The sequence below is a fragment of the Psammomys obesus genome, unplaced genomic scaffold (assembly GCF_907164565.1).
Source record: "Psammomys obesus unplaced genomic scaffold, mPsaObe1.curated_primary_1811, whole genome shotgun sequence".
Taxonomy (NCBI): domain Eukaryota; kingdom Metazoa; phylum Chordata; class Mammalia; order Rodentia; family Muridae; genus Psammomys; species Psammomys obesus.
In genome coordinates, this window is record NW_026592118.1 from 16,488,802 (window position 1) to 16,516,388 (window position 27,587).

A 27,587-nucleotide genomic window follows, 5' to 3' on the forward strand; every position below is an offset into this window, starting at 1 on the left:
CTTTCTTTCTTTCTTTCTTTCTTTCTTTCTTTCTTTCTTTCTTTCTTCGTTCTTTCTTCTTTCTTTCTTCTTCTTCTTCTTCTTCTTCTTCTTCTCTCTCTCTCTCTCTCTCTCTCTCTCTCTCTCTCTCCCTTTTGCATGGCAGCCAAGAGCTGCTTCCAATAAACCTACATTTATATACTTGAACTTGCCTTGCATGTGAAGCAGTCCAATGTCCTCATTTCTACCTTGCCGCCCCTCCCTAGCCCCTCAGTTTTGTTTTTTTTTTTTTGATTGAACAAAAAGGGAGGAATATTATGTTGTTCAGGCAATTCAGCTGGCCTGCCCTTAGGGGCCTTTAGGGTCCTGACAACATCCTATGTCATCACCTGGGCCAGGTGCTTCAGATACAATCTGTCTGCCACTCCCACCCACTTGCTCTCTCTTTTCTTGCACTCTCTCTGCCTCTGTTTCTCTCCTGGGGACCCCCACCATGTCCCTCTCTCTTTCTCTCTCTCTCTCTCTCTCTCTCTCTCTCTCTCTCCACCTCTGTCCAGGAAATCTCTTTTATATCAGTTCTGTTTTATGTGGCATTTTAAAATATATCCTAACACGTGTCTGTTTCAAACTCCAACCAAACACCCAAGGATTTCCCAGAGGCAGCTCCCGCTTAGTGAGCAGTATCATGGCCTGATTAGACAGAGACAGAGACCCGGAATGTTTGTTTTCCTCCAGATTTTCAGGTGAGGTAGTCAGAAATTCCTTTTGCACTTTCCATTTCTCAGCTGTACACAGACATCCTCCTCCCACGGACTTGAGGCTTCTCTCACTGATTAAAGGGTTCCTGGAGGCCTGCCTAGTCTGGTTGGTGATAGAAGGGATGACAGCTCAGTGGCGTGGCTTCACTCAGTCTCCTGATCATGGGGGAATCCCTCCTGAACATCAGTCTGCTCTGATTCTGTGGATGAGTCACTGTCTATAGTCCTATTCTGCCATTGCCAAATGAAACCTTCCAGCCTTTATTCTCAGAGGAGTATTTGAAACACTCTATGGCCCATAAGACTTCAGAAGAGAGCCATTGTAATGTCAGAAGTGGCTTGGGTTTCCTCATGACTAATTGTGTTTCCCCCAATAAATAAAACACACAGATGAACTCAGGTTCTGAGTTACTGGAAAGCCTGTGAGTTTTAAAAGTGTAAAAGAACTGTGTTATAAGTTTATACAGCCCTATGTTTCTTTGAGAAATAGTGTTAGTGCAGCTTAAAAACAAACTGAAGAAAGTGGATGGAGTCATAAAAAGAAACTGAATTATGCATATAGATAAATATGATGCTGTAATTGGTCCCCATTCTCATTTCCAGCTTTGATGGAAGTCCTGCGGTGTTGGTGAGGCTCAAACACCGAGGCACATCCATTTCTCTGGGTTAAAAAGTGAGGCGCAGCTGAGGGGATCTGTGAGTTGGGAGAAGCCAAACATACAGATGTGTGCTCACTCTCAGCTCTATTCATTAGAGCACATGGCTGAGTTCACACATGTCTGCCAGAGTTCACACATGTTAATGGTTAAAGGGAACAATACTTTAATGAAAAATGCTCACCATCATCTACACAACAGCCAGAAAGTGACTTCCTGACTCCTCCCATTTTCTCCAAGAAAACACCTATTCTTTGATCTGGAGGTTTCATTTTTTTAAATTATCTTAAATAGAAATCAAGGTTATATAGGAAGATATGACCACAATGTATTTTCTAAAAAATATTAATATTATTTATTATTATTAATTAAAAAATTTTTTTATAAACAAGCAAAAATTAAGTCTAAAAGGCTTGCTAAAAGATAAATGTATAAAATAAGATACTAAGTAGCCATTAGAATTACCTATAGAAGTATATTTAACATCATGGAATAGTACGGTAATATAAACATTCTCAGAGAAGAAGCCAAGTGTTTCCTTCTTTTGATTATTTTTAGGGTTGAAATAGTCTATAATCAATATGTAGTATGTTGATGAAATAAAGTAAAAGTAAAGGAGTACTGTTAAAAAGGAGTCCTTTTTATTTCTTCCAGACCTAATGTACTGAGCAGGAATCACAGAGAACGGACATGTTTCCCTGGACTTTCTCCTCTGGAATCTCTGGTCATCTTCACTCCGTTCTTGGGACGCCCTATCTTCTGTGTGTCTTTTCCTGCAGCCACACAAATGTACTGATTTTCTGAGTAGGGTTCACTGAGAAAAGCTCAAATAAAGATGACAGTTACAAAACGCTAAGCAAGGAAACATGAGTCAGCTGAAAATGTTAGCATTGCTTAGAATCAGAGGTGAAAACGGAGACTCAACTCCCCAAACTCCAAAGGCTGTCCAAAATATCCGGAAATGGGATCAACCCGGACTTACAGGAGAATTTCTTGAAGTAATGTAAAATCCAACATTCTTCAGAAATGTCTGAAACCGGTTTTCCTCTCCTTACCTCTGGCAGAGGGGACTCATGGCTGCCTGAGGTGCTCTGCCGGTTCCCTCAGCATCATAGGTACTGCTCTGCCTTTCAAAGTCCACACCAGAGTCCCAGCCCTGCTCACCTCCCCCCTTACCCTCAACCCACTCCAGCTCAAGGGCCTCTCTCTCCCCAGCTACTCGGTTTCCTTATAACCCTGCCATGTTCTATATCCTCTCTCTCCTTCTCTTTCTCTCTCTTTTTTTTAACCCTAACTTCTTGCTCCTGCTTCTCTCCTGGGCCAGGGTGCTGGCTATATTCAGTCTACTCCTTTCTCTTTCTGTTCTGGACTCTTCCAGATGCCTCTCTCTCTCTCTCTCTCACCTACCATAATAACCTTCTCCTTAACCATACCATGGGTCTGTCATGTCACCAGTTTGCACGGAAACAGCCACAGGGATCTGATGTGTTCTGTTCTGCAGCCTGCACTGAACTTCCTTCTTAGTTGTTTTCCTTTGATTGTTTTTTTCAGATATACTCCTGTGAGATCTACCTGAGTATCAGCTGGATCTATACCACCTTGTTATAACAACTGAGTTAACTGTGTGCCTTTTCTTCCTAAGTGGGGAAAAAAAAACCCTATCATATCTCATTTAGATGCGATAGTTCTTATAACGTACCTTCTTTATACATACTATTAAAATGGAACAAATTTAACATAAATTTGGGCAAAGCATGCTACAGGAGAAACAATTTAGTTTTTATACTAGTGTACTAAAGATGGGCCAGGTAGGAATTCGTGCTTTAAAAGCTCCCCCATGTTAGGCATCTAACTCAGTTGATGTTCTTATCTGGGGCTCCATGTTTGTGTTCCTTCTTGTGACGTCATTAATTTTAAGGTCCTTTATCTACATGACAGCATATTGCTTTTTGCTTGTTTGTTTGTTTTTGATAGATCATACCTCTCTGGCGGGCAGGCCCTGACTGGGATATTTCCTTTCTGTACATCCATTCATATATACAACATAGTGGCTGCACAACCGGGAGGCTAGACGGGGTTCTGGGCTTGCTAACTGATCCAGTAGCTGAAGAAGGCACGAAGAACGTTATGATTTCCACCTCACGGTTTTACAACAGTGTGCTTATACTGACTTGCTGACCCCTGCACAGAACCACCACTGAAGCTCCCAATGAGGGCGAACGTGGCTCCTGTTCTCTTAACATCTGCGTACTGTGAAGGCTTCTGGCTCCTCTGAGTACACCTACTGCCTGGAAGAGGCTCTGTGAGAGCAGGTGGGGTCAGAAGGGCCTAGATGATCAAGCCACTGGAACCTAAGAGATTCATTCATTCAGCACAGGCCATCCCACTCATTACTGGCCCATGGAGTCCTCATTCCGAAATCGGTCAAAGGCAAGAACCAAAACAGCCATAGAAGCGGAAACAGAGACTGCGAACTAAGTGGGACTTGATGCTATCTCTAATGATCTTACAGGCTCCTTCTGATTGCCCCAGGGCTGCCTAGTACCAGCACAATTTACAAAATAAAGCTGGAAGGTGGAACTCCCCTGTGCTAGTTTTTCACTGCTGCCTCATGCATGTATCTTTACAAACAGTGTGGTGAGAACCCAGAAGTTTCCATCTAGCTCACTTGTCAGCATTATATGCAGTCAGGTTAAACACAGCAGATCCCTAGTCATCTTGCAAAACTGACACCTATTTACCTCACTCTGTCTGGACCCCATGTTCTACCTTCTCAGAGTTTGGATACTTTAGATGTGAGCAGAATCGTGGAGGAATCATCTTTTTGTGAAGAGCTCATCCCATTTAACAAGACAGCCTCAACCAAGCTGTCGCATGTGCCTAGATTCCCTCACTGAAGTCTGCGTTAGTTACTCTTACGGCTTAAGGGAGAAAAGGCTAAGTCCAGCTTACAGTTCACAATGGGGGAGGCAGGGGTGGTAGAAGCAAGAGGACAACTGCTCAGAGCAGCAGAGGGCAAACAGGAAGTGGGTTTGGCCTATAGACATGTAAGTCTCCAGCGACTCCCTTCTTCCAGCAAGGTTCTATCTGCTAAGGTTCCATAGTCTTCCCAAACATCATATCACCTTGGGACCACGTATGCAAACACATGAACCTGTGGGGACACATTTCACATCCAAACAATAGCAAGACCGAAGAAACCTCCGGGGCACCAGGCACCACCTTCCCTTAATGCATTCTTCTAATGTGGACATCTGGGGTGCTTCCATGCTTAACTACTTTTAATAGCAACAAAACTGGGCTTGCAATTACCCCTTTGGGATTCCCTTTGCAGTCTTTTTGAGAAACCCCACAAGTACAATTGTTAGAGAGAAGACGGTGATGCCACCTTCTGAGGGGTTTCCTCGGCATACCAACTTACAGCCGCCATAAGAGTTACATGTTACTTTGCGTTGTGTGTCCGATTGTGGTCATCAGTGGTGACCTTTGTTATCTCTGTGGTTTTGGTCATCATTCTGATGATTACTGATGTGGGCCATCTTTTCTTACACTTGTTGATCTGTGTTTCTTCTTTGCGTCTTGTAACAACCAAAGCATAACCAGGGCCACCTACTTAGAACTCTGAGTTGACTCAGGCTTTTGGATACAGAAACAACAGAACATATTGCATTTACTTCTTAGCTCCACACTGTCCTCATGCAGCATTCTACGTTGTAGAGGATAAGAGGGAAAACTAAACAGAATAATGAGGCCAAGCTGTGGATGGATTTGGGGACAACTCTAACGGGATGTGTGTGTTTATGCGTGCCTGTGTGTGTGTTTGTATGTATGTTTGCTTGTGTATGTGTGTGCGCATGCATGTGTGTTTGTGTGTGTGTGTGTGTGTGTATGTGTGTGTAAGAAAGAGAGAGAGAGAGACGGGGGGTCAGCCTCAGTGTGTGTATGTGTGTGGGGAGGGGGAGGAAGAGAGAGAAATGGGAAGACACCTGGAGACCCTGGAGGAGCAATCAGAGGTTCTAACCCACTGACCTGCAGTGAACTCTTACAGAGAGGCCTGGAGGCTGAAGAATGGGATCAGCTACCATGGTCTCTGAGGAGACTCTTTTCCCTTTAGAACAGTTTAGATGGAATTTAGATTTTTAAAATGCAGTTTGCCACCAGGAAAGGGAGATTAGGGAGAACACACTCCTTTTCAGAACATTAACCAGAGAAGTAACACAGTGTGCAGTTTCAACGTTGGTGTGGTTAAATGTTGTTACTATATGTTCCTCAAAGAGAGCATTTCCTTATGAGAGGAATGGGATGTCTTCCTCACCTCCGCCCTCTAACAGACGAGGCAGAGAACCAGGAGCAGCAGGAGCCTGCTTACCCAAGGTGCATATCACACCAGCAGGTCCCCACTGGCTCAGGACGTGAGGCATCCTACGGGAATGGCCATCGGTGAGGTATCAGTGGTCGATACAGCAAGCATTTATTTTGACCTAACCCAATCAGCGATGTGTGATTCTAATCCCGACTCTGCCTAATGCCCATCTTCAAGTCCTCTCTTCAGCCTATGTCACGGTGGAATAGACACTTAATTAATAATAATAAAAAAATCAATTTATTACCAGCACCGTACTGCTGGGTTTTTGAGAAAACAAATTTAATAGTGACACTTCTTCAGTAGAGAGTTCTACTTAAATTTTTTATTAATTCTTCCAGAATTTAATAATGTAATATAATGTAGTTTGGTCGCACTCATCCCAGTTCTTCCCGTTAACTTCTCCCGTATCCCCTACCTCCCTACACCACCAGCTTCATCTCCTCCCTCCTTTAAAAAAGTCAATAGCCTATCAAACCCAATTTGTGCTGTCCACATAAGTGTGGAGAGATCTACCGAAGTGTGGTGCCAGGTGGTGGTGCTGGTGGCACACACCTTTAATCCCAGCACTCAGGAGGCAGAGGCAGGCAGATCTCTGCGAGTTCAAGACCAGCCTGGTCTACAAAGTGAGTTCTAGGACAGCCAAGGCAGAGAAATCCTGTCTCATAAAACAAACAACAACATCAACAACAACAAAAATCCCCAAAGCAAAGAGTACAATTCATATGAAGTGTGATAAACCTCCCAGGAGCCACACCCTTAAAGAAAACTGTTTCCCTGCTCCCCAGCAGACAACAGCATCTTCAGTTAGGGGTGAGAGTTCATGAGCTTCCTTCCAGTCAGTGCCAGAATGTTGACTGGTTGACAGCGTGCAGGGAACCATAGCTACAGTGAGTTCATGAGTACAGCGACCCTGTTGTGTCCAGTCTTCCCCTTGGGTTCACTGTCCCTCACCTTCCCTGATCTGTAGTGGTCCCTAAGGGTTGGAGAAAGATATAATGTAGATGTCTCGTCTGTGTCTGAGTCTTATTTTCTGCGCACTGAGAACAACCAGCTTTTCATCTGTGATATAGTAGGCAATTCTCTCAGCAATCCCTAAGAACCTTCTGTCTTCAATATTGCTTTCCTATCTCCGAGACTGCTGAAACCAAGGGGAACTGAACACTGCCCCTTCACTCGCCTTGGTTCCTTGCCTTTAGCTGACTTGAAAGACTTGGCATTTTGGAGCTTACGGTAGGTCCGCTAGCTGAATCCCCCACCAGCTTGCCAGTACATCACTTACCATTTTTCTTTTCTCTTTTCCCCTTTTCCTCCATGGATGTTTAAAACAGCCTCGCAAACACTAGGCAAACCACTGATATATATATATATATATATATATATATATATATTTACTTTTTGAGTCAGGGTTTCCCTTTGTTTCCCAGGATGGACTTTAACTTACTCTGTACATGGCCTAGGGAAGGAAGCCTTGAACTTGTGGTTATCCCATCTTAACATCCTAAAGAGTGGAGGTTACAGGCCTGTCTTGGATTTTGATAATAATGATCCCCTATATTGGTTTTCAGCACTTAGGGCCAGTTTGGTCAGATCCACCTACTCTTCACTTGGGTCTCGTGTGGGTGACTACTTGGCATTAGAAGTCTGAAAACCCGTAGACTTTGATAATGCCACCATTGTCTACGTGTGCTTCCCATGAAGAATTGTCGAGATTATGTATGTCTAAGACCACATCACCTCCAACCACCTTTCTTTCTGCGTTTAGCCACCTTGCTTTCTTATCCCGTATGTGCCCTGAATCACTATCCTTGGGAAGGCACATTTGAGACTTGTCTGCCTTCTTCCATGCTTGGTTAGCTTTAAACTGACTTTGTTTTGAAATACTTTGTAACAATGTTAGCTTTTGAAGGGTTTGCTACATCCCCCTTTGCTTCTTTATATCTATTAGAGATTTCTACCCCGCTTCAGACTGTTTAGTTCCCAAATAGAAGACATAGAGACCTGTTAGTTTATAATAAGGCTTAAAGCACTAGAGCTGGGCAGGTATCAACTCTCTAAGCTGTTTTGCTATTGCCCAGCCTTGTTCCCCAATATTGCTTGTCATAATTGTCCTTACTCGTGCTGCTTCTGCTCTGTCAGGCCCGCCCTCATGTCTACGTGCTCATGGTTCATACTGTCTCGTGGCAACTTTCTTCCTCTTTGGCTTCTTCTTTCCTCTCTCTTCCCCTCTCAGACAACAAGCCCAGGAACCTATGCTTCACCCACTCCTTTTTTTTATGCTCAGCTATAGGCTGCCAGCAACTTTATTTAGCCAGAGAATACTGTCGAGCAAAGTTTATATAACATCCTTGGTGTATGTGAGAATATACTTGTCTGGGCTGTCACCAGATCTTGGGGGCCAGTAATTAACAACTGAATGCGTAGCCCTAGACCAACCCCAACAGTATTTGTCTGTGTAAGATGCATAGTGTGTGGCGGCCGAACTGGCCTGGTTCAGTACCACTCCTCCCCTCCTATCATTACCAACTATGTCAGAGAGACTCCATGTCCATAGTGCACCTCTCAGAGAACCCATCCCCACTCCTGGGCACCTCTGTTCTTCTGCGACTCCCATACTTTCAGGTTCCACCTCCTGGCGGCTGCACTCACCACACTTACGTAAGTGTCTATCAGACACCTGAAACAAAGGCAAACCTGTTAGTCTGCCCTAAATCTGACCCCCTTCTTCACACGTGTCGCTCACCTGCTTTTACTGTCTCCACCCATGAAGTATCAAACCATCTACCAAATCCAGTCTCAACATGCTGTTCCCATACCACCAGATCCCTGACTCTGGACCTCGCATCATTTGCTTTTTGCCTCAGTTTTTGCCATAACGTTTTGACGGCTTCCATTTCCTATACAAAATCCACCAAATAGTGGTGAGGTATCTTTATTCTTCCATATAAGCTTTGAATTCCTTTGTATACATTATTTTGTTTGATATTAGTAACTGAACCCAGGCCTTGTTCAGAGTAGGCATACGTTTCCATCTGCACTATCTCCCAGCCTGGAAGGCCTTTTAATTAGAGCCCCTCCTTCATCGTCTTCATCCCCTTTACCATTTAGCCTATGTGATCTGTTAATATGTGTTCCTGACTCTGGATTAGCTGTTTCCTCTGCTTTTATACAGCCTGACATCTTGTCCTCCCAGGTGGAACTGCATTTGTCACCGAAGGTCCAAGGAAGCTATCCCATCTCAGGCAGAATGTTCTGGAACCGTCTACGCATATGTCACAGGCTGGCCCACCTGGAGTTCTCACCAGTCTCTGCCAAGAACACAGTGGCTTCATTCCCCTCTTCCCTCCTTCTCCCATCCTGGGCTGCTACTGGTGACTGCATGATCTCTTAGTCATCTCCGTATCTCCAGTAATGAGCAAGATGCCTGGAGCATGAGAGGTACTTAACAGAGCTGTGGAGCTCCTCTCTTCAAACAAGGCTTGAATCCAGGGCAGACATCTAGACGCTCTATAGCCCCAGCCCTCTCATTCTCTATATGACTCAGGTAGATTGGCACAGCCCTCCTCATTCTCACTGATTATACTGATTAGATCATATAGGAAGAACAGGCTTTCTTTTGTCATAACAGAAATGCATCCTCTGGTCACTGGATTAAGTGTCATGAAATTATCATTAATTTCATGACCCTTTTACATGGCAACTTTCTGCTTTATGTCCTAGCTTTGATTCCCCCTGACCAATAATAAGTGATCCATGGGAGACAGACACTTCACAATGGTGATACATTTAAAACTTTTTTTTTTGGTAGACATCTTCAAGGGATGATTGTGACAGGGTATATGTGTGTAGATATTTGTAGCAGTGTAAATTGCCAGTTGGCCATGTAATAATACACATTAGCAGATGATATCGTCTTCCATGTTAAATATAAATCATTCCTGGATGATAATTAGCAAGATCATTAAGAACTGGGGAAGCATGCTTCATAAAAAAAATGTCACAGAACTGGCTTAAAAGAATTTGGTGGTGAGACACTTAGCCACGTCAGCAGCAGTGTAAATGGGCAAAATCAAACTGGAGACTCGAGTCAGTGTGGATCATGCCTACGTGAGCCACTGTGGGGAGTGAGTGTGAGTTTAGTTGCTGCTAACAAGTCAAACTGATATGTTAAAGTCCCTGTCCAATTCAAGCGAGGCCACAGCCACAGGCCTTTAGGACTTGCCAGCGTGAACGTGGACTGGTCCAGGCAAGCATTTGCTGGTTGACCTGTAGTTACAAGGCAGCCATCTACATCTTGTTTATTTCTGTGGAACATAATTTTTCTTTCCTTAAGCCTTTTTCACCAAATGTTAAAATGGTACAAAGTCACCACTGGAGAAGTCTCATTTACAAACAGTGGACTACTGTCTGGAAATAAACTCATGACCTTTTCATAAATAGTCACAAGCAGGTTTTTTGTTTTTCATATTTCCCATTAAACATGGTCATCACAGAGTATGGAGGAAGGAAGAGCATAAGATCTAGATAGTCCCGACTGTCACAAAGCAGGCTGGGAAATAGCCATGATGCCAGGTGGCGTCCAGAGTTCTTAGGGTCAGAGGGTCTACTAACAGTGCCTCTTTCTACCTCATACAGAAAGGGTTGCGTCTGTGCATTTGGCTTAAGAAGAACAAAATAGATATCTAAGAGGTCAATGTGTCTGTGGGGTGGAACTCAGCTGGCGCAGACCCTGTTGATCCCTTCCTGTGAGGGGCATCCTGGACTGGTCCCATATGTAACACATCTCAACTTCTCATGAACCCTTAACTGTAGCCTGCTTACTTACAAGGTCTCAATTACAAATGTTCTCCAGAATTCTAGCGGCAATTAGACAAGCTACTATGAAAGAATGCATTATACACCAGTTAAAAACATATGCAAAACAAGGATCATTAGAGAAAGATAATATTCATGCAGATTTTACAAACCGTGTCTTTAGGGTGGCCCAATAAGTAGAAATATGGGGACCCATGCTTGTCACTTTTCATGCACATGGAGAGACTGGAAGGTACCATTCCTAAAGGAAGGGGAGGAACAGCCTAGGACCAATCATTAGAATCAACAGAACCAGTGACAAAGACATTATTACTGTTAGAGTCAAGATTGCTTAGTATGTTTAGAGCAGTTGAATAAAAATTATCTAGGCAGTAAGAATAAAAACTTTAAGTAAAGCTAACCCTGTCAGGCAGGCATGCAGCAAAGTGAAATTAGTGAAAGACCAACACATATGTCTATTTCAAAAGTAAATTTTTTTCTTTTCTCAAACTATCGAGGGCATCCTGAGGTGCTTCTAAGGAGGCACACATGGATAAAATTTGAACTGGCAATGCCAGAGTTCTTATGATTTTTTTCCCCCATAATAATGGATGTCTTAGTGATATCAGCTGTCATTTGAGAATCAGTCATAGTAATCATTTCTAAATTGAAGAAAATTCTAAGATACAGACGTGGAGTGTCTTTAGTTCTTCTAATTTTTCTCATAAATCCTTTTAGTTCTCACCTATACGGCTCTGCTTATTCATATTCAAAGTTCACAGCTCACTTGCTGGGTATAATTGCTTTTCTAGAAAAACAAATAAAGCAGAAAAAAAAGAAGCAGCAGCACCTTGGCTGTTCCACCCTGCTGATCACTTGGCAAGGCTGTGCTTCCCAGCCAGCCTTCAACATCAGCTGGATCAGTGCACAACCTCTTGGTATTACCAACTGCAGCTGATGGGCTGCAGTTCTTTATCTACCTGATCACGGGTGCTAGAAATCCGGGAATATTCAGGTCAGTCATCTCCCAAGGTGTAAGTGGCCAGGAGAGGCCCTACAGTGCCTGCCAATGTGCCCCCTGCTGACCTGGTGTGAGAGACGGTATGGCTCGCTATCAGGCTAATATTATCCAAAGAACTTAGTGCATGGAGCTCAGACATTTTGTGGCTGGCCTCATCTTTGTCAGGGACCTCTGACGACATTCCCTGTGCTCAGCTCGGCTCCCTACATGCGATCTGGCTTCCCTGTATAGCATGAACCAGGACTGCACACTGGTTTGGGGTTGTGTGACAGGGGGTGTTTTATGTAGCACATTGTCTGCATGAAAGGAGGAAGAACGCAGCGGGAAACCTACCTAACCCAGCGGGTGAAGTACAGAGAAGACCCTCCCTGCGGTCAGGGAGTCCGTACTTGACAACGAATGCCGTGAGTGGAAATTAAATTTCAGGATTTACTAATTGAGTTTACTGTTCAGCCCTGCCAAGAAGCGAGTAATTTCATGTGGAAACGATGAAGCTGCTTCAGCGTCACACAGAGGAGGTACTCCCTGGGTTTCATACACGACCTTTAGTCGGCTTGAAAACATATGTGCTGGCTAGAAAACTGCAGGCCCGGAAGGTGAAACAAAGCAGTCAGGAACGTGGCACAAGCGCACTGCTGTGGAGGCAGTGGATGCAAAGCAGAGCCTTGCACGCGGTGCCAGGAATATTAGTGCACATATCATAACAGGCTGTGCCCAGCTCTAAATTCTACTGCCCCGATGAGTCCAGCGTCACCATGATTACAGTGCGTCCCGCAAAAGGCTGGAGATCATTCTAGAAAGATGAAAGCAGCCAAGCAAGGCCCGAGCCACAAAACAGTTAACAGCTGCCCAGGGTTGAGGGCTTGCCTGTGTCCTGTTCGTTTCTTCTTGGTCCAAGCAGCGCGATGAAGAATATGTGATTCTCAAGGTTTAGAAATTTTCTTACAAGCGGACTTAAGCCCAGAGTAAGGCATTATACGATTTTGATCTTTGATCCCGATTGAAGAGATTCAGTTCAAAAGCAACTTTAGAAAGTCTTTATCAGGACAGGACGCCAAAGCGATGCTCTCAGTGAGCTAGGGTTTGGGAAGAGTTATGGTGGCAATGTGAAGCTGTTCCCAGGGGGCGGAAGAGAAGAGCAGACACTGCAGTAGATGCCATCATGCATTTGTTCCACCCATGGGATAAGGTGAACTCTAACCCAAACAATGGGCTTTGGGTGGCAGGAATGTGTAGGTTCAGGATTTGTAACAAATGAGCCGCTGCTATGGAACCTCTTGACAGTGGGAAGGCTGTGCCTGGGTCAGGAAATGAATGGGAAGTATTTGTACCTTCTCTCAAATTGTCTATGTGCTTAAATGAGCAAAAAAAAAAAGTAAGGTTAAGGATGCAGCTCAGATGTTCAAGTTGCCTAGCATGCATGAAGCCCTGGGTTTGGTCCCCCAAACTGCACAAACTGGCAGGTGGTACACGCTTATAAACTCGGCATTTGGGAGGTGGCAGCACAAAGATCAGAAGTTCAAGGTCATCCTTGCCTCTGTAGTGAGTTCTAGGTCAGCTTGGGATATATGAGACCTTGAATTGAAAACAAAAGACTTCACAGACCAAGTCAAAGGGCTGGAGAGAGCTACCATCGGGCTTTGCAAGTATGAAGTACTGAATTTGGATCCTGGCTCCCAGCAAAAAGCTGGGCATGGCTCTGTGGTGCCTGTAACCCCAGCACTTTGTGGGGTGGAGACAGGAATATTGCTGGGGTTTGCTGGCAGCCAGCCTAGATCAAAGTGGATGAGAGACCTGTCTCAAGAGAGTAAGCTAGGTCAGGACATTGGGTGCCCTCTTCTAGCTCAGACCTATACATACACTCACCTCTCTCTTCCTTCCTTCCTTCCCCCTTTCCTTCTCCCCCCCCCCCACACACATACACACGGGGTGGGGATGGGGAGGTTGAGACTCACAGTATTCAGGTTTAAAAATGGCCTCTGGGCTTGGGAACACTAGTACCGGTGCCTTTGAAGAGATTCTTTGAGATCTGGTGCTTTCTGGTTACATGGTGGCTAGACCGACCATGAATGAGTTTTAAGGTAGTGGCTTTGCTTTGTTGACTTTGCCTTGAGAACCTGGACAGCAGGACTTTGTTGGCAAATTCGTTTATAAAGATCAATACCTTTTCTGCAATGTCTCTATTTCTGAACAAGAAAAAAACCGGTTGGTGGTCAAAACAGCGTTGGTCAACCAACTTGTTGACCCATGTAGCTTAGGGGCTGGAAGTTCATCTGGACTCAATACTCTAAGGCTGTCAGCCGCAGCACCAGACTCTTCAAAAGCGGGATGGAAACCACACTCAGATGGACAAGAAGGCAGGAGACAGAAAACAAAAGAAAAGCAAGAAGAAAACTTAGCCTCTTTTCTTGTCTAAGTTTCAACAGGCAAATCTTTGAACAGGGAGTGACCCCCTTGGCAGTGGAACCGGAAGAGAGACATGCAGCTGTCTCCAGGGCATGAGGGCCTTTGAATATGCTGAGATGCACTTGAAAACACAGACTGTGGGGGCTAGTGAGACATGGCTCACTGGGTAAAGGAACTTTTTGCCAAGCCTGACAAGTGTGCCTGGTTCCCACAAGCCACAGTTGTCCTCTGATCTCTACATTTGCCTTGAGACACAGGCACATGCACACACATAAATAGGTGTAATAAATATTGGGGGAAAGACAAAACAAAACAGGACCAACAGATACAGGCACCTGAGGGTTTCAGATGCTGAATCAATACCCTAAAGAGAGAGAAAAAGACACAGAGAGAAAGAGACAGAGAGACAGACAGAGATAGGGAGAGACAGAGAGGGAGGAAGGAAGAGAAGAAGGGAGGGAAGGAGAGAGGAAAGAAGGGAGGGTTGCAGAGCTGGGGAGTGAACTAAGACGTCACACATGCCAGGCAATGCTCTCCCGAGGCATTCTAACCTTAGTATTTCTCCCCTAACTTTTCACTTTGAGACAGGGTCTCCTCAGGTTGCTCACACTGGCCTTCTGCTTGCCTTATAGCCCTACCGGGCCTTGAACTTGTAATTTTCCTGTCTCAGCCTCCTGATTAGCTGTGATTATAGGCCAGTACCACCAGGTCGCCATTATTCTTAAGGAAGAGTTACTTTGGGGTTTAGTTTTAGACCAATATCTTTGACTTAATTGTGGCTTCCTCGTCCTACCTCCAATTTCTCAACCACGTAAGGAATAGGAGTCTGGAAGTAGGGGTTTCCCTGAGGTCCAGTCCACATCTCACCGTATTTAGGAGTGTTTCCACTGAGCCAGTTGGCTTTGTTCTTGGCCTTCTGCAGTCAGGCTCAGCTTTATGCAGAGGCAAGCATGCTCTTCAGGAAGGGGTGTGGGAACAGGAGGCATCTTTAGCTTTTCCAATATACCCATGGGGATTCTTCTCAAAGGGGTTTGGGAAGATACCCCTTGGCTCATTGACTTTGCAGAGTGGATGGATTTGGGGCTTTGGGGGGGGGTGGACTTTTTTTTTTAACTGTGTATGTGTATCTAGCGGGGGGCGGGGCGCTTGCAGGTGGTGCTGGTGTGTGTCTGTACAGCCCGCGGATTGCCTCAAGGCTGCCGTGTGTGATGGCCATTCAGCTGCTTCGCTGCTTCCTCTTACTCAGCACAAGGTGTTCGTGAGTGATTTGTGGAGGCGCCCATGGAAAAGGAATCGCGCTCAGCCTCGGATGCCAGAAGATGAGATTAGATTTCAGAATTTATTACTGACACAAGGTACCCTTTGCCCCACTGAAAAGGCAGGTGAGTTGTGCAAAGGCAATGGAGCCAGTCATGGCTCCCACGAGTGCCATCTTGGGGCAGGAGGGGAGGCGATGGTTCTCCTTTTGTCTTTCATCATGGGGCAGAGAAGCACATTGAACCCCAGGACCTGGGGACAGGTCTGTGGGTTCCCGCCTTGGCTGACAGCCACAGTGTGGTGAGTAGTGAGCGTGTGAGATCAGCTCTGCCTCGCCAGCTTGGAATTCGTAATTCAGATCAGGCCTGGGAGGAGGCTCACCCAGACTCAGCAAGGCCTTCCTTCAGAGAAAGTACAAGTTATTAGCGGGACTATTACAAAGGAAATGCTTAACAGACCAAAGAGGCCAAGTGCTCCTCAAGAATCCCTAATGCTCTGGAAGTGCTTATTAGATTCTATGAATAATTAATAAGCCTTTTTAAACTTTTTTTTTTTTTTTCTTTCTGAGAGCAGATTCTCCTGGGCCTATTCTCCAGCTGCCACTCCGTTAGAAACAGCCCTTCCAGGAGTCCTCACTGTTCGACCGTCAGCTCTCGGAGGGCAGCCCCGTCTCCCCCCTTCAGTGTGCACATGGTAGGTAGGTGCTCAGCAAATCTTGATTTGGTCGAGGAGCTATCAGGGAAATGTCAGTCAAGGACATTATCCAGGATCTGTCTCACATGCAATATTTGCTGAAGATATATTTCCCGGAGTTTATCTTGGGTTACGGAGTGAAAGGATGTACTGGGCAAAAAACTCTAAATACACCTATGAACATATGCTTATAATATCTGTCAGAACATTATCACTGAAGAGAGTAAGCAAATGATCATTCAACTAAAGACCATTTCTGCCCGACAGGGTATTCTGGTTTGACTATTGGTTAGAGGGAGACTTTTTTTTTTCTTTCTTAATTTTTTGAGACAGGGTTTTTCTGTGTGACCTTGGCTGTCCTGGACTCACTTTGTAAACCAGGCTGGCCTGGAACTCACAGATATCTGTCTGCCTCTGCCTCCCCGAGTGCCAGGATTAAAGCCACTGTGCTCGGCTTTAGAGGGAGACTTTTAACTTAACAACTACTTGGTCCATTCATTTCTTCAGGGGCAGCTACAGACTCAAGCGGATTCTCTTCTCTCTTTTGAATAGTTTCACTACACCTACTAAACGCATCAATTTCATTTATCAAGTGCCTTTAATAGAGTCAAAACCTTTTAAATATACAATGGACTTTGAAAGTGTGGCTAGAAGTGTAATTCAGATAATTGGCTGTGTCTTCCCCTTCATGTGGCCTTCTGGTGCTGCTGCTGCAGGGCTACCCACAAGGGAGGATTCTCCTTCATCCTTTTGGTCCTTCACTGTCTCCTCCTGATCACTGCCCCCTTTCTGGGCACACCTCAGTGTCCTGTACATAAAGAGCTGCCCTCTCGTTCCCTGGGAGAGTGAGCAGGGCATAGTTCCGGCCAGGACTGTAAATCGTTTGCTTCATTTTTAACAACAAATATACACAAGGGAAATGCTCCACTTTGGTGTGAAATACTCTATTTTTTTCCCCCTTACATGAACATTTACATGTACCCAGGCTCTGGCTGGGTGGTTTGGCTTACAAATCGGGTGTGAGTTCACTTTGCACACCAGGCTTTGAATGTTGATGAAGGACACCTGTACTTCCCGGCAGGGAGCTAATTTGTATAATTTATTCATGGACAGTTTCACAGCCAGGATGCCTAATCCCCTTCCCCTAACCTCTTTAGGTTTCATTTGAATATCGGCTACCCTGTGCTGCCAAGTAGCCGCCTTGGGTGCTGGGGCCCTGCTCTTAGAGGGTGGAGGGAAGTGTCTTTATTCCTGCCAGTGGCTGAGAGGCACGTCAAGGGATGAGAGGCATTCACACTTTCCACTCAGTTCATAATCAACAAATTCTCATCCTGAGGACTCCGCTTGAAGTGCCTGTCTCCTGGGTTGAGTTTCTCTCTTGACGGTAAAAGCAACTTCTCCTTCAAAGCCCTTATCATTTCCCGGCTCCCTCCGCAGCCGCTCTTGGTGACTGATGCCTCTGATATGGCCAGTGTGTCACCTGGCCATCAGTCTTCCGGCAATTATGGCTGGCTTCTTTGCAGGGTGCTTATTTCCTTCCTCAGCTCACTTAGAGTCACGCCGATTTCGGTTAATCAATGATCTGAAGGATCGCTCTTGATGGTTTCCTTTATTGTTCTTCCTTTATTTTATTTTCTTTATTTATTCCCCTCCCCCCCCTTTCAATTGTACCTGCATTTATCTCTCTGTCACAGAGCTCCAGTTCCCCATGTCTCTTGACTGAGATCAGCTTTTCTTTGATAGACCCCCAGGTCCAGATAAGGGGTCCATTTTTAAAGCTGTTCCGTAAGCAGCTGAATGTGCACAGGTGGGCAGACTGAAAGCCCAGCCCGCACACTTCTCTAGTGGGCTCTTTCCTAGGCCGGCTTAAGCCCCGAGGTGCCTCAAGAGGTTAAGTATGCCTCCTTTGGACCCTGATAACTCCTTTCAATGGTCTCTTAAGGAGTGCGCCAAGTTTAGGATCTTGAAAGGCAAACAAAAGAAGCACACAGGCTTAAATTAATACTTGCCAAGAAAAACTTCATTTTCCTGTGATTAGGCCCTTGCTGGACAGACAGGATGGTGTTCTTCATTCCATCTCTTGGTAAACGAGAGTATTTTCCTGTGTTGTTACTTGTTGCTGCTGCCTTGTTCTCAGGAACATTTTATTAAAATGAATTCTGGTTTATCTTGAACAGCAGCAACAAATCAATTCCATCATGCAGTCTATTCCATACTGGTGCTGGAGGGACTGTTCCTTGGCCATGGACACTGTGTGTAAACTGGGGTCATTTACACAGCCACGAAGGCAGCCGGGTCGGCTCCTGATGCTGAGCAGCGTGGACACGGGAACCACACTGCTTGGAAACACCGGCTCACGAGGGCGGCTGTGTGCTGGGAACATGGCTGCAGATCATCTGCTACTCTAAGAATCCGAGCTTTGTCCCGAATTGAGTGCACCTCATTTCCCTTAAATGGCTGATACAAATGATGAGATCCTACTCAACATCTGCTTTCCTTCCAGGGGTCTGGACTTTGGGGGTGGGAAAGGCAGGGAGGGGGTGTCTGCATGCCTGGGCCCAGTGAGAAAGATGTGCACTGAGCTGCTCATAGATTGCCTGCTCTATTCCACTGCTATATTTTTGTTGTCTGGGGCAAAGTACAAACTGGGTAGGAGAGCAAGCGTGAGCATAGGAGGACATCTGTATGTTGATGCCTCCGGAAACGGCCTGAACCTCTGTCCCATCTGGTGCTGTTAGGTATCTGTGTAGCTAGAGCCCATGTCCCAGGAGCTCTCCTAGCAAATCTCTGGATGAAGGAATCACCCAGGGAACCTTTGAGCCCTGCCATTAGTTGTTATGAAATTCCCAGAAAAACCATTTGATGGCATTTATCATCCAAGACGTAGAGCTGATCCTCCATCTTCTTCACTCCTCATGCGTCATTGTTCATTGTTTGGCTTCCACGTTTCTGAAGGGTTTGGCTCTGCTCAGTTTATGTGTTCTTCTACTCCCCTAATGGGCCCACCTCACTCCATTCTTTTCTTTTGTTTCATCATCTCTAAACTAATTTTACAGACAAAGTCCACATCTTACAAAGACAGCTAGTGAGTGCCAAGACCATTGGCATATGGAACTGGATGTTTACTTTAAAAAAAATGCATTCAAAGCAAAAGATGTAATACTACAATAGTTATATGTAATATCAACATAGAGACCCTTAGAAGTGTGCCCAGATATTTAAAAGAGGTCCTGGGTTGGTTAACTTGAGAATGTAACCGAAGCAGCCATTTTTGGATGGTGTTAAGAATGAAATAATGTTGACAGGGTCTTGGGTATTTGTCTTGTTCCAAGGCTGTGTTTATGTTTCCCTCAAGTACATTTAAGGTATAACCCATGAGAACAAAGCAGGGTTCTTTTAACTTCTCACTGTAGCTAAGCAGCTGGTGTGGCGGATGCTGAAAGTATGGACAAAACAGTGATTCTGAAAAGAGCAAGAAGCTGAGGACAGCGAAGCAAGGCCAGAACAACTTTGAAAAGATTGACTTGTTAAGAGTGTGAAAAATGGCAGTAACTTTGAAATTCCTCTCTAGTTGATAGCCCAGCCTTGCCGTGGAGTGAAGCACACCTTTAAAAGGAGGTGTATTTTTAGAAGGGGCAGAATTTCACAGGGCGCTTTGGTATTGATGCATCAGCTGGTGCTCTAGGGTACACAGTTATTCTATTCTAGGAGTTCAGATTCTTCACAAAGGGATTAAGGTTGGCTTATTACCGATATCAATACTTAAAAACAGTTTATTGTATCCAAGTGTGGTGGGCGGGAACATGGAGCTCCTGGGTGCTTTCTTTCTAACTCACCAAGAGAGCCTGCTAGCTCTTTATGCAGGGGTGTCTCTGAGGGTCTTTGAATTTTGAGATTTCAGCAGAGTTCAGGGCACTGATCTGCCCTAGCAACAAGGAGGTAGTAGTCATTGTTTGTATAGTATGTACTAAAAGCTTTATTTGAGAGGGAAAGAGACAGTTAAGAAATGCATCTTGTAAATGTTTGTTTTATTTCCTCAGATGAAGGGAGGAGATGAGAGCTAGTCCCAAGCCTTTCTCATGCTTTCTGAACTCTTGCTGGCTCAACTCAGCTGTTCTCGCCCAAACTTCTCTCCAAGCTGACTGATTTTGGGGATTCTCTTGGATTTTGACTGAATTGCTCTGCCTGGCCTCAAACTAGTTCTGGCAATATGTTTTAATTTTCTGGCTCCTTCTCATTCTCTGGTTCATTCTCTGTTCTTTGCAACCTGTCTTTGTAAAACTGTCCTGGTAATCACCTCTTGGTAAAAACAAAAACAAAAAACAAAAACAAACAAACCAAAACCAAAACCAAAACCAAAAACTCTCCTCTCTTTGTGTACTGCTCTTAAGTAGTCTGTCTTTCCTGTTTGTTCTCTTGGGAGTTGTGTGTATCTTCTCTCTGACTCATTCTGTCAAACCTTTCTCTGATTCATCACCTTGTCTGCCCTTAAATTAGACATTACCTTCTGTAAACTAAGCTACCTTCATTGTTTGGGATTAAAGGTGTGTACTAAGGGAGTGTCTGTATTCCAGCCAGATCATACCGTAATCCAGAGTGTGTCTGCACTCCAGCTGATTACATAGATTTACAAGGTCTTTGGTTATGATGCCTTACAAGAGCAGCCACGTTGCAGGATTAAAATTCCCCTACTCTTCTGGGTAAGAAATGGGGTGGCAGTGAAAGTGAATCACTTTATATAGCTGGCAGACGGGAAGTTGCCACTGAGGCCTGCAGTTAGCTCCTGTTGGTAATTCAGAATAGCATTCTGTGTGGTTCTTCACTGCTGGATGCTCCCTGGAATATGTTTCTATTGTGTTTCTTAAGGTGCTATGGCTATAGCCCAGGGCTGGTGTGTGTCACACTGAATCACATCCCTGGCTCTGAAAATACATTTAAAGACTAGCTTGGGTTTTGAGGCTTTCATGCAAGCCTCATCTGTATTGGCTACCTCGCTTATACTGTCCATGATGCTTGGAACAGGCTTCTGGGAAATAACAACTCTAAAGACTCACGAAGGCAGACTATGACTAAAGCCTTTCTCAACCCAAGCTCTCCCTCTGCCTGTAGCTCAGCATGTGGCTCTGTACCAGCGCCACAAACCCTTCAATGCTTCTGCCAAGACGACAAGAAACTAAGTCTCTAAAACTTTAAGCACATCTCCAAGAAAATGCTTTGTTTTATAGGAAAGAAAGAAAGAAAGAAAGAAAGAAAGAAAGAAAGAAAGAAAGAAAGAAAGAAAAACCTTCCTTAAAAGCATACAAAACACAGCATAGGAATGGATTTTTCTTTGAATAATCTCTAAATGCCAGGGAAATGCAGGCATGGGATGAGCTGCAGTTAGCATTTTAAAATTCCACACCCTGAAGATTGGCTCAGGCTCATCCCATGGCCCAATTTAGTAACCCTATAGGACTGTCTAAAGTCTGTGTGGCTTTAGAGAGGAACTGGCAAAATTACTGCAGACTCAAATGAACACAGCACTATCAGTAGGATTATAAAGGCTCCCACATATAAGTGGTGTTGGCTCTCCCTGCACACTCAGAGATGCCCTGGAAACTCACACGTTTGCTACTTTAAACATTTCCCAGTTTCGAGAGCTAAAGAGAGGGTTTGCACACATCCTGGGCTTAAGTCGACATGTGTGCTTAGCCATCTACCAATAGCAAATACCTATACTGGTAGCAACGGAGCATGGGTGCAGTTTTATATATGTGCATAAAAGCCTGCATATTTGCAACACACAGAAGGTAAAGAAAAATGCGGAACGCACCATACTCTGGGACCTGTCCCGTGCCTCGCTTCAGCAGCAACCTCACTCTCCTTCCTCCAGATTTGATGAGTTCTATTGCTCTGGCGTGCGTCATGTCCCTTGTGCTTTCCCCATTGATTTCAATGATTTGGTCTCCTACCTGCCAATGAAAGAGAAATGAAGTCAGGCGAAGATGGTTTGCATTTCCAACTATTCAAATATCATCCTGTTTCCAAAGAGCACTGGAGCTGTTTGCCTGCCTCTTAGAGGGGGATCGTTCCCGGCTACACATCTCTGATTCTGAGTAACTTGAACGCATGGTTCATAACTATCTGGGATGGCAGAGGCCTTAGCTAAAATACTGGGCATTAAAAAAAAAAAATTGGAAAACAGATCCGATATTACAATTCAAAACATCTTGGCAGCTTTGTTTGAATCAAGAAGTAAATATTCTAAGGCTTTTTCATTGATCGCATTGTCAGCTTTTGGCTTCATGCTATATCTGTTTAGCACATTGGAAAGAAAGATTAAGTTTTTGTGCTTCTCTGGGAATTTTTGTTGTGCATCATTTAAATTCCCCTGGGTGCTACTGCAATATTGCCTTTCCAGTAAGCCATGGTTAGTTGGTATTCTGGTTTGATGGAGAGTTCTCTGTCATTGTCCCTTGAATTAAAAATGAGATCCTCTCTGCTCCATACATGACTAATGCCCTTGTGAAATCCTTGTCACGCTCACACCTGGTTGACGATGGAAGCTCTTTGGTGAAGCATCATTCCCTCTGGAATTGTCAAAAAAATGCCTGTACTCCATAAGCACTTCCCATTTAGCTTCAACCACACACATATCAGGTAACTCCCAGAGGACCATTATTATCAGGGGCCTTTGAAAGAAAATATATTGAATTTCAGAGCAAAGTACTTAAGACAAATTAGCCAGGGAAAACACAATTAATTGCTTTGCAAAAATTTATTATAGATCTCTATCTCTCTTTGTCTGTCTGTCTGTTTCTGTTTCTCTCTCTCTCTCTCTTGGTTTTTTGAAAGAGGGTTTCTCTGTGTATCCCTGCCTATCCTAGAACTCGCCCTCCAGCCCAGGCTGGTCTTGAACTCAGAGATCTGCCTGCCTCTGCCTCCCAAGTGCTGGGATTAAAGGCGTGCACGACCACCTTCCATTATAGATGGTTTCTCAAACAAAGAAGAGCTCATCCTGATTAATTTGTACAGAGTGCAGAGAAATGAGAAAGATCTACAGTCACATGAGTTGACCAGGCAGAGGAGTAAGCAGTGGTTGTCGCAATGGCCAAAGGGTATTGCAGTAAAAACCCTCAACACACTTAGCAAGGAAGTGACGTGTCTCTCTAAAGAGGATTCTTCAAGTGGCCTGTACCCCTTCCAATATAATGGCAGTAAGAATTTCCCTTCACGTGCTTGGTGGCCTTCAGAGACATAGGTATGGGGCAGTGGAAGAGGTTGGTGGCATCTTTGTGGCATCCATATTTCAAGGGATAACTCAGAAGACAGGACTAAACCAAAATGTAATGTTTCTGTGCTGGCTAGTGTTATGTCAACTTAAAGCTGGGGTCATCTGAAAGGAAGGCCCAGCCCATGGTGGGTGGTGCTACCCCAGGGCTGGCGGTCCTGGATTCTATAAGAAAGCAGGCTGAGCAGGCCAACAAGAGCAAACCAGTAAGCAGTGGCCCTCCAGGGCCTCTGCATCCTGACTCCAGGTTCCTGTCCTGCCTTCCTTCGATGATGAATTATAATATGGTCTTGTCAGCCAAGTAGGCTGCTGAGGGCAATAGCGGGGGGCTGTGCTCCCATCTTGTCGCCCCTTACAGGGGTCACTATTCATGCAAGCCAGAAGTGTGGGATCATGCTGGACTCCTTAAAAATCAAAGTTTATTATGATTTTATTTTATTTCAGTGTGTGTGTGTGTGTGTGTGTGTGTGTGTGTGTGTGTGCCGTGCGTGTGATATCTGTGGAAGCCAGATGAGAGCATTGGGTCCCCTATGACTGGAGATACAGGTGATTGAGCACGCCTGGCATGGGTACTGGGTAATGAAGTATGGTCCTCTGCAAGAGCAGTAAGTGCTCTTAACTGCTGGGCCATCTCCACAGCTCCATACTCCCTTCTAAAATTCAGCTTCTCTGCAACTGTTTCCGCTCTCTTATACATCCAGTTGTGTGCCAGCCCAATTCTGGCCTGTACCTGGATGAGTACAATGTTCTCCTACCTCTCTCTGCTCTAGTTCTCAGCACAGTCATTCTTCCTAGGGTAGGAACCTTATGCTGATCGGAGCATCAAGATTCTCCTTGCCTTCTCTTTCTCACAGGCCTGCATGTCTCAAGCCCAGCCTAAACATCCTCTCTTCTTGGGTGCCTTCCACAAACCTGCCAGAGGTTTCTAGTCTGTTCATTAGTTATGGCTAACTGCTAGAGGGTCATAACTGTCTTCTCTCCAAGACTTTGGAGTGTCTTCATCAGTAAGCAGTTTTTAATGAACACTTATTATGTGCCAGAGAGTCCCCTGGTGATACGGGGACTACAGTTTCTATTTGTAATATGGTCAAAGAAGAAAGTGTGTAAAGATGACAATATTCACTCTATCTTGAATATTATGGAACTTGAATCCATTAATTAGGAAAGGAGCAGAGAGAGGGACACTGACTCCAGAATCTGGTGAGTGTAGGTGTTCAGGAAGGCCTGCTTGGTGATGGTAATATCTCAGCTGGGTCAAGGGAAGCTGCCCAGATGAAGGTGGAACAGCACACTCTGGACAGAGAGCATCACACACAAGACCCAAGCATTTGAGTGCATTCGGGAAGGTTCAGAGTTTAGCATACCACTCAGGAATTTGAGGTTTATTCTAAAGGCATCAGCCGGGCACTGGGCACTTTAAGCAGGAAGCTTATACGGAAGCAGGCTGGCAGCTGGGTGTTTCCCTGAGTGGAGTGGAAAAATAGGTTTATATGGTGAGCTGAGGGCTATCACATTATTCACCCAAGGGAGAGACACTGTCAAGAAAAGATTGTACTCTCAGGTGGAGATACATTCTTGTCTTCTTCCTTAATCCAGTGGGGACAGGTCAGGAATCTGTCTTGAAGATCTCCCCTGGGAAGGCAAGTTCACCTTAAGATAATCCATTTTTCCTTCCCAGAAGCCCCCCTCCCCCAATGCAGTCCCTATAAATGGCCACAAGGCTTGGCTGAGTCTGCTGGGTGGGCTTGGGCTTTCCTTAGAAAGGAATGACTTATTTCTTCCTCTTTCTCTACCCCCCACCCTTCTGTTTTTTGTTTGTTTGTTTGTTTTGTTTTTTGAATGCTGGTCAGAACCCAAGTATAGTTTTAAAAAATCTTTAATATAATTTTTTTATTTATTACAATTTATTCACTTTGTATCCCAGCTGTAGCCCCCACCCTCATCTCCTCCCAGTCCTGTCCTCCTTCCCTCTCTCATCTCCTCCCATGCCCCTTCACCAGTCCACTGATAAGGGAGGACCTTTTCCCCTTCCATCTGACCCTATCCTATCAAGTCTCATCAGGAATGGCTGCATTATCTTCCTCTGTGTCCTGGTAAGGCTGCCCTCTTCCCCCTCCCCCCCCCCCCGATCAGGGGGAGGTGATCAAACAGCCAGCCACTGAGTTCATGTCAGAGACAGCCCCTGTTCCCCTTACTAGGAAGCCCATTTGGAGACCAAGCTGCCTTGGGCTACATCTGTGCAGGGGTTCTAGGATATCTCCATGCATGGTGCTTGGTTGGAGTATCAGTCTCAGAAATGAACCCTGGGCCCAGATTTTTGGTTCTGTTGTTCTCCTTGTGGAGCTCCTTAATGGACACTCCGCTCAGCCCCACTGCTTTTCTCCTAACGCCCCCTTACCTGCCTTGTGGCTGACCTCTATGCCAGCTCATTTTCTGCATTTTCCTTCCCTAGGCAGTGTGAAATACCTTGCCTGCCCTGGGGGTTTCCTTTAAATGCTAATGGATTGTCCCCAAGCTTCTGGGTCTATCTTTTTCTTAAATTCTTTCATTAATGAGACTAAGATCTCAAGAGGGGTCCCCAAGTTTTTCTAGTATCATATGAAGACTTTGTTGGAACTCCCTCAGGTTTCTGGTAACACTTCTTTCTTGCTTTTTAATTCTTTGGTTCTTTAATTGCCTGTACCGTGAGGCGGCATCAACCTTAGAAGGTGCTGGGGGCAGAGATGCCGGGGCTAATGAGGGAGGGACTGGGGCTCTTGAACTGGGGTAACTGGCATGAGGCACCAAGTGTATTTGTGAATGAAATGTTTCTAGTGCCTCATCTTGAGAACCGATCCCAAATCAAACCCAGGCAGCCGTCATTTCTGATGGTGCTGCCTGACAGTTTGACACAAAATCCTGTGTGAGAAGAAGGAGAGTAAGAGGGGTGCCGGGCTGTGCCCTTTGCGTTCTGGCCCCACATGTGAACGTAGCAAGGTTGAGAAACCCGGATGTCTCCTCTCTGCTGTGTACATTTTTGTTTCCCTCTTTGCTGACAACACTATAGGAGAGGAGTGCTTTGGGGAACGGAGTGTGAAGTGGAGAAGCACAGGTTTTAAGGGTTGCACATGGTGTGGGTAATGTCCGGGGAATTTCAGGGGAGATGGAGATAGCATTGTCAGAGTTCTCGGGAGTCTGCGGTCTGCTTTGCGAAGCAGAGCTCATAATCCCAGTGTTCTGTGTAGGGTCCAATCAAGGTTCTGTCTAACTAGCTTTCAATCTCTTCCACTTCTTGTTCCAGAGGAGTTTGCGAGGGATAGCCTGCTGACCCCTCCCCCTCCGTGTGTGTGCATGTGTTGGTGTGGTATGTGGTTTATATGTATGTCTTCCCATGTAGGGGTCTTCCTCAATTGCTTCCCATCTTATTTTTTAAAAAAGAGTCTCTCACTGAACTTGGAGTTCATCAATTTGGCTACCCTGGCTGGCCAGGAGCCCACTAGAATCTTCTTGATTCTTTCTCCCTCTTTAGCCCTGGGATTACAGGTATATCCTGCTGTGCCTGAACTTTTACTGCTGGGGTTGGGAACCTGAAATCAGGCCTCACGTTTGAGCAGTAAGCATACTACTTTACTGATATTTCTCTCCAGAGCCTGATTTCCTTCTTTGTTGGGAGCAATAAGAGACTGAGAATACTCAAGGTGTACTAAGTTTAGGTGAAAAATTCCTTAGGGGTGAAAGTATTTAGTATTAGAATGGAATCATTTCTGTTTAAGGTTATATGTGTGGTCAGAGTACCTTGCAAAATGGACCAGGTCATATGGAATTGAGCCAATAGTAAGAATCAGTCCAGCCCCAATATCAAGATTCCTGTCTTTTCCTGTGCCAGTAGGAATTACATAAAGGTTGAATTCAGTTTTATGTGTAATCATTTTAACTGGAACTCTCTATGTAAATGAGGGATGTGAATTTCTTCATTTTCATCCTCTATACCTGAATAGAAAAGACGACTTATATCTGTATAAAAAGACGACTTGCTGGTGGGAGAAGGTCTCATTACTTTCTCATCTCGTCTAACTTCACTCCGGCTGCTAGTGTGTGCTCCCAAAGCATCATTTTCCTATTTCATGAGATGAGAAATTAATGTGAAACCCACAGTCTTTCAGGATGAAGAAAATGGCCCACAGTGTCTGTGTTCTTTTTCTATTTTCTTCCCACTGTAGAACTGTCTTCAATAGAGATACTTGACTAAAATAAAACTTAAAAAATTTCCACATGTCCTTAGAACATTTTTAAAATTCTATATCCCAGAATTCAGGGGGTGGGGAAGAGAGGCAGGGAAAGGGAAAAGGCAGGGATGGAGGGAAGGAGGGATGGAGAGATGGAGGGAAGGAGGAATGGAGGGATGGAGAGA

General features: G+C 44.9%; 1 protein-coding gene across 1 annotated transcript in view; it reads right to left on the reverse strand.

Moving 5' to 3' along the window:
* Positions 1-27,587, reverse strand: part of Magi2 (membrane associated guanylate kinase, WW and PDZ domain containing 2) — a 1,360,055-nt gene that overhangs the window by 31,849 nt on the left and 1,300,619 nt on the right. Inside the window, exon 26 of the mRNA XM_055612892.1 lies at positions 21,740-21,878. Within this exon, the coding sequence (XP_055468867.1) occupies positions 21,740-21,878 (139 nt within the window). The remainder of the gene's footprint in view (positions 1-21,739; positions 21,879-27,587) is intronic.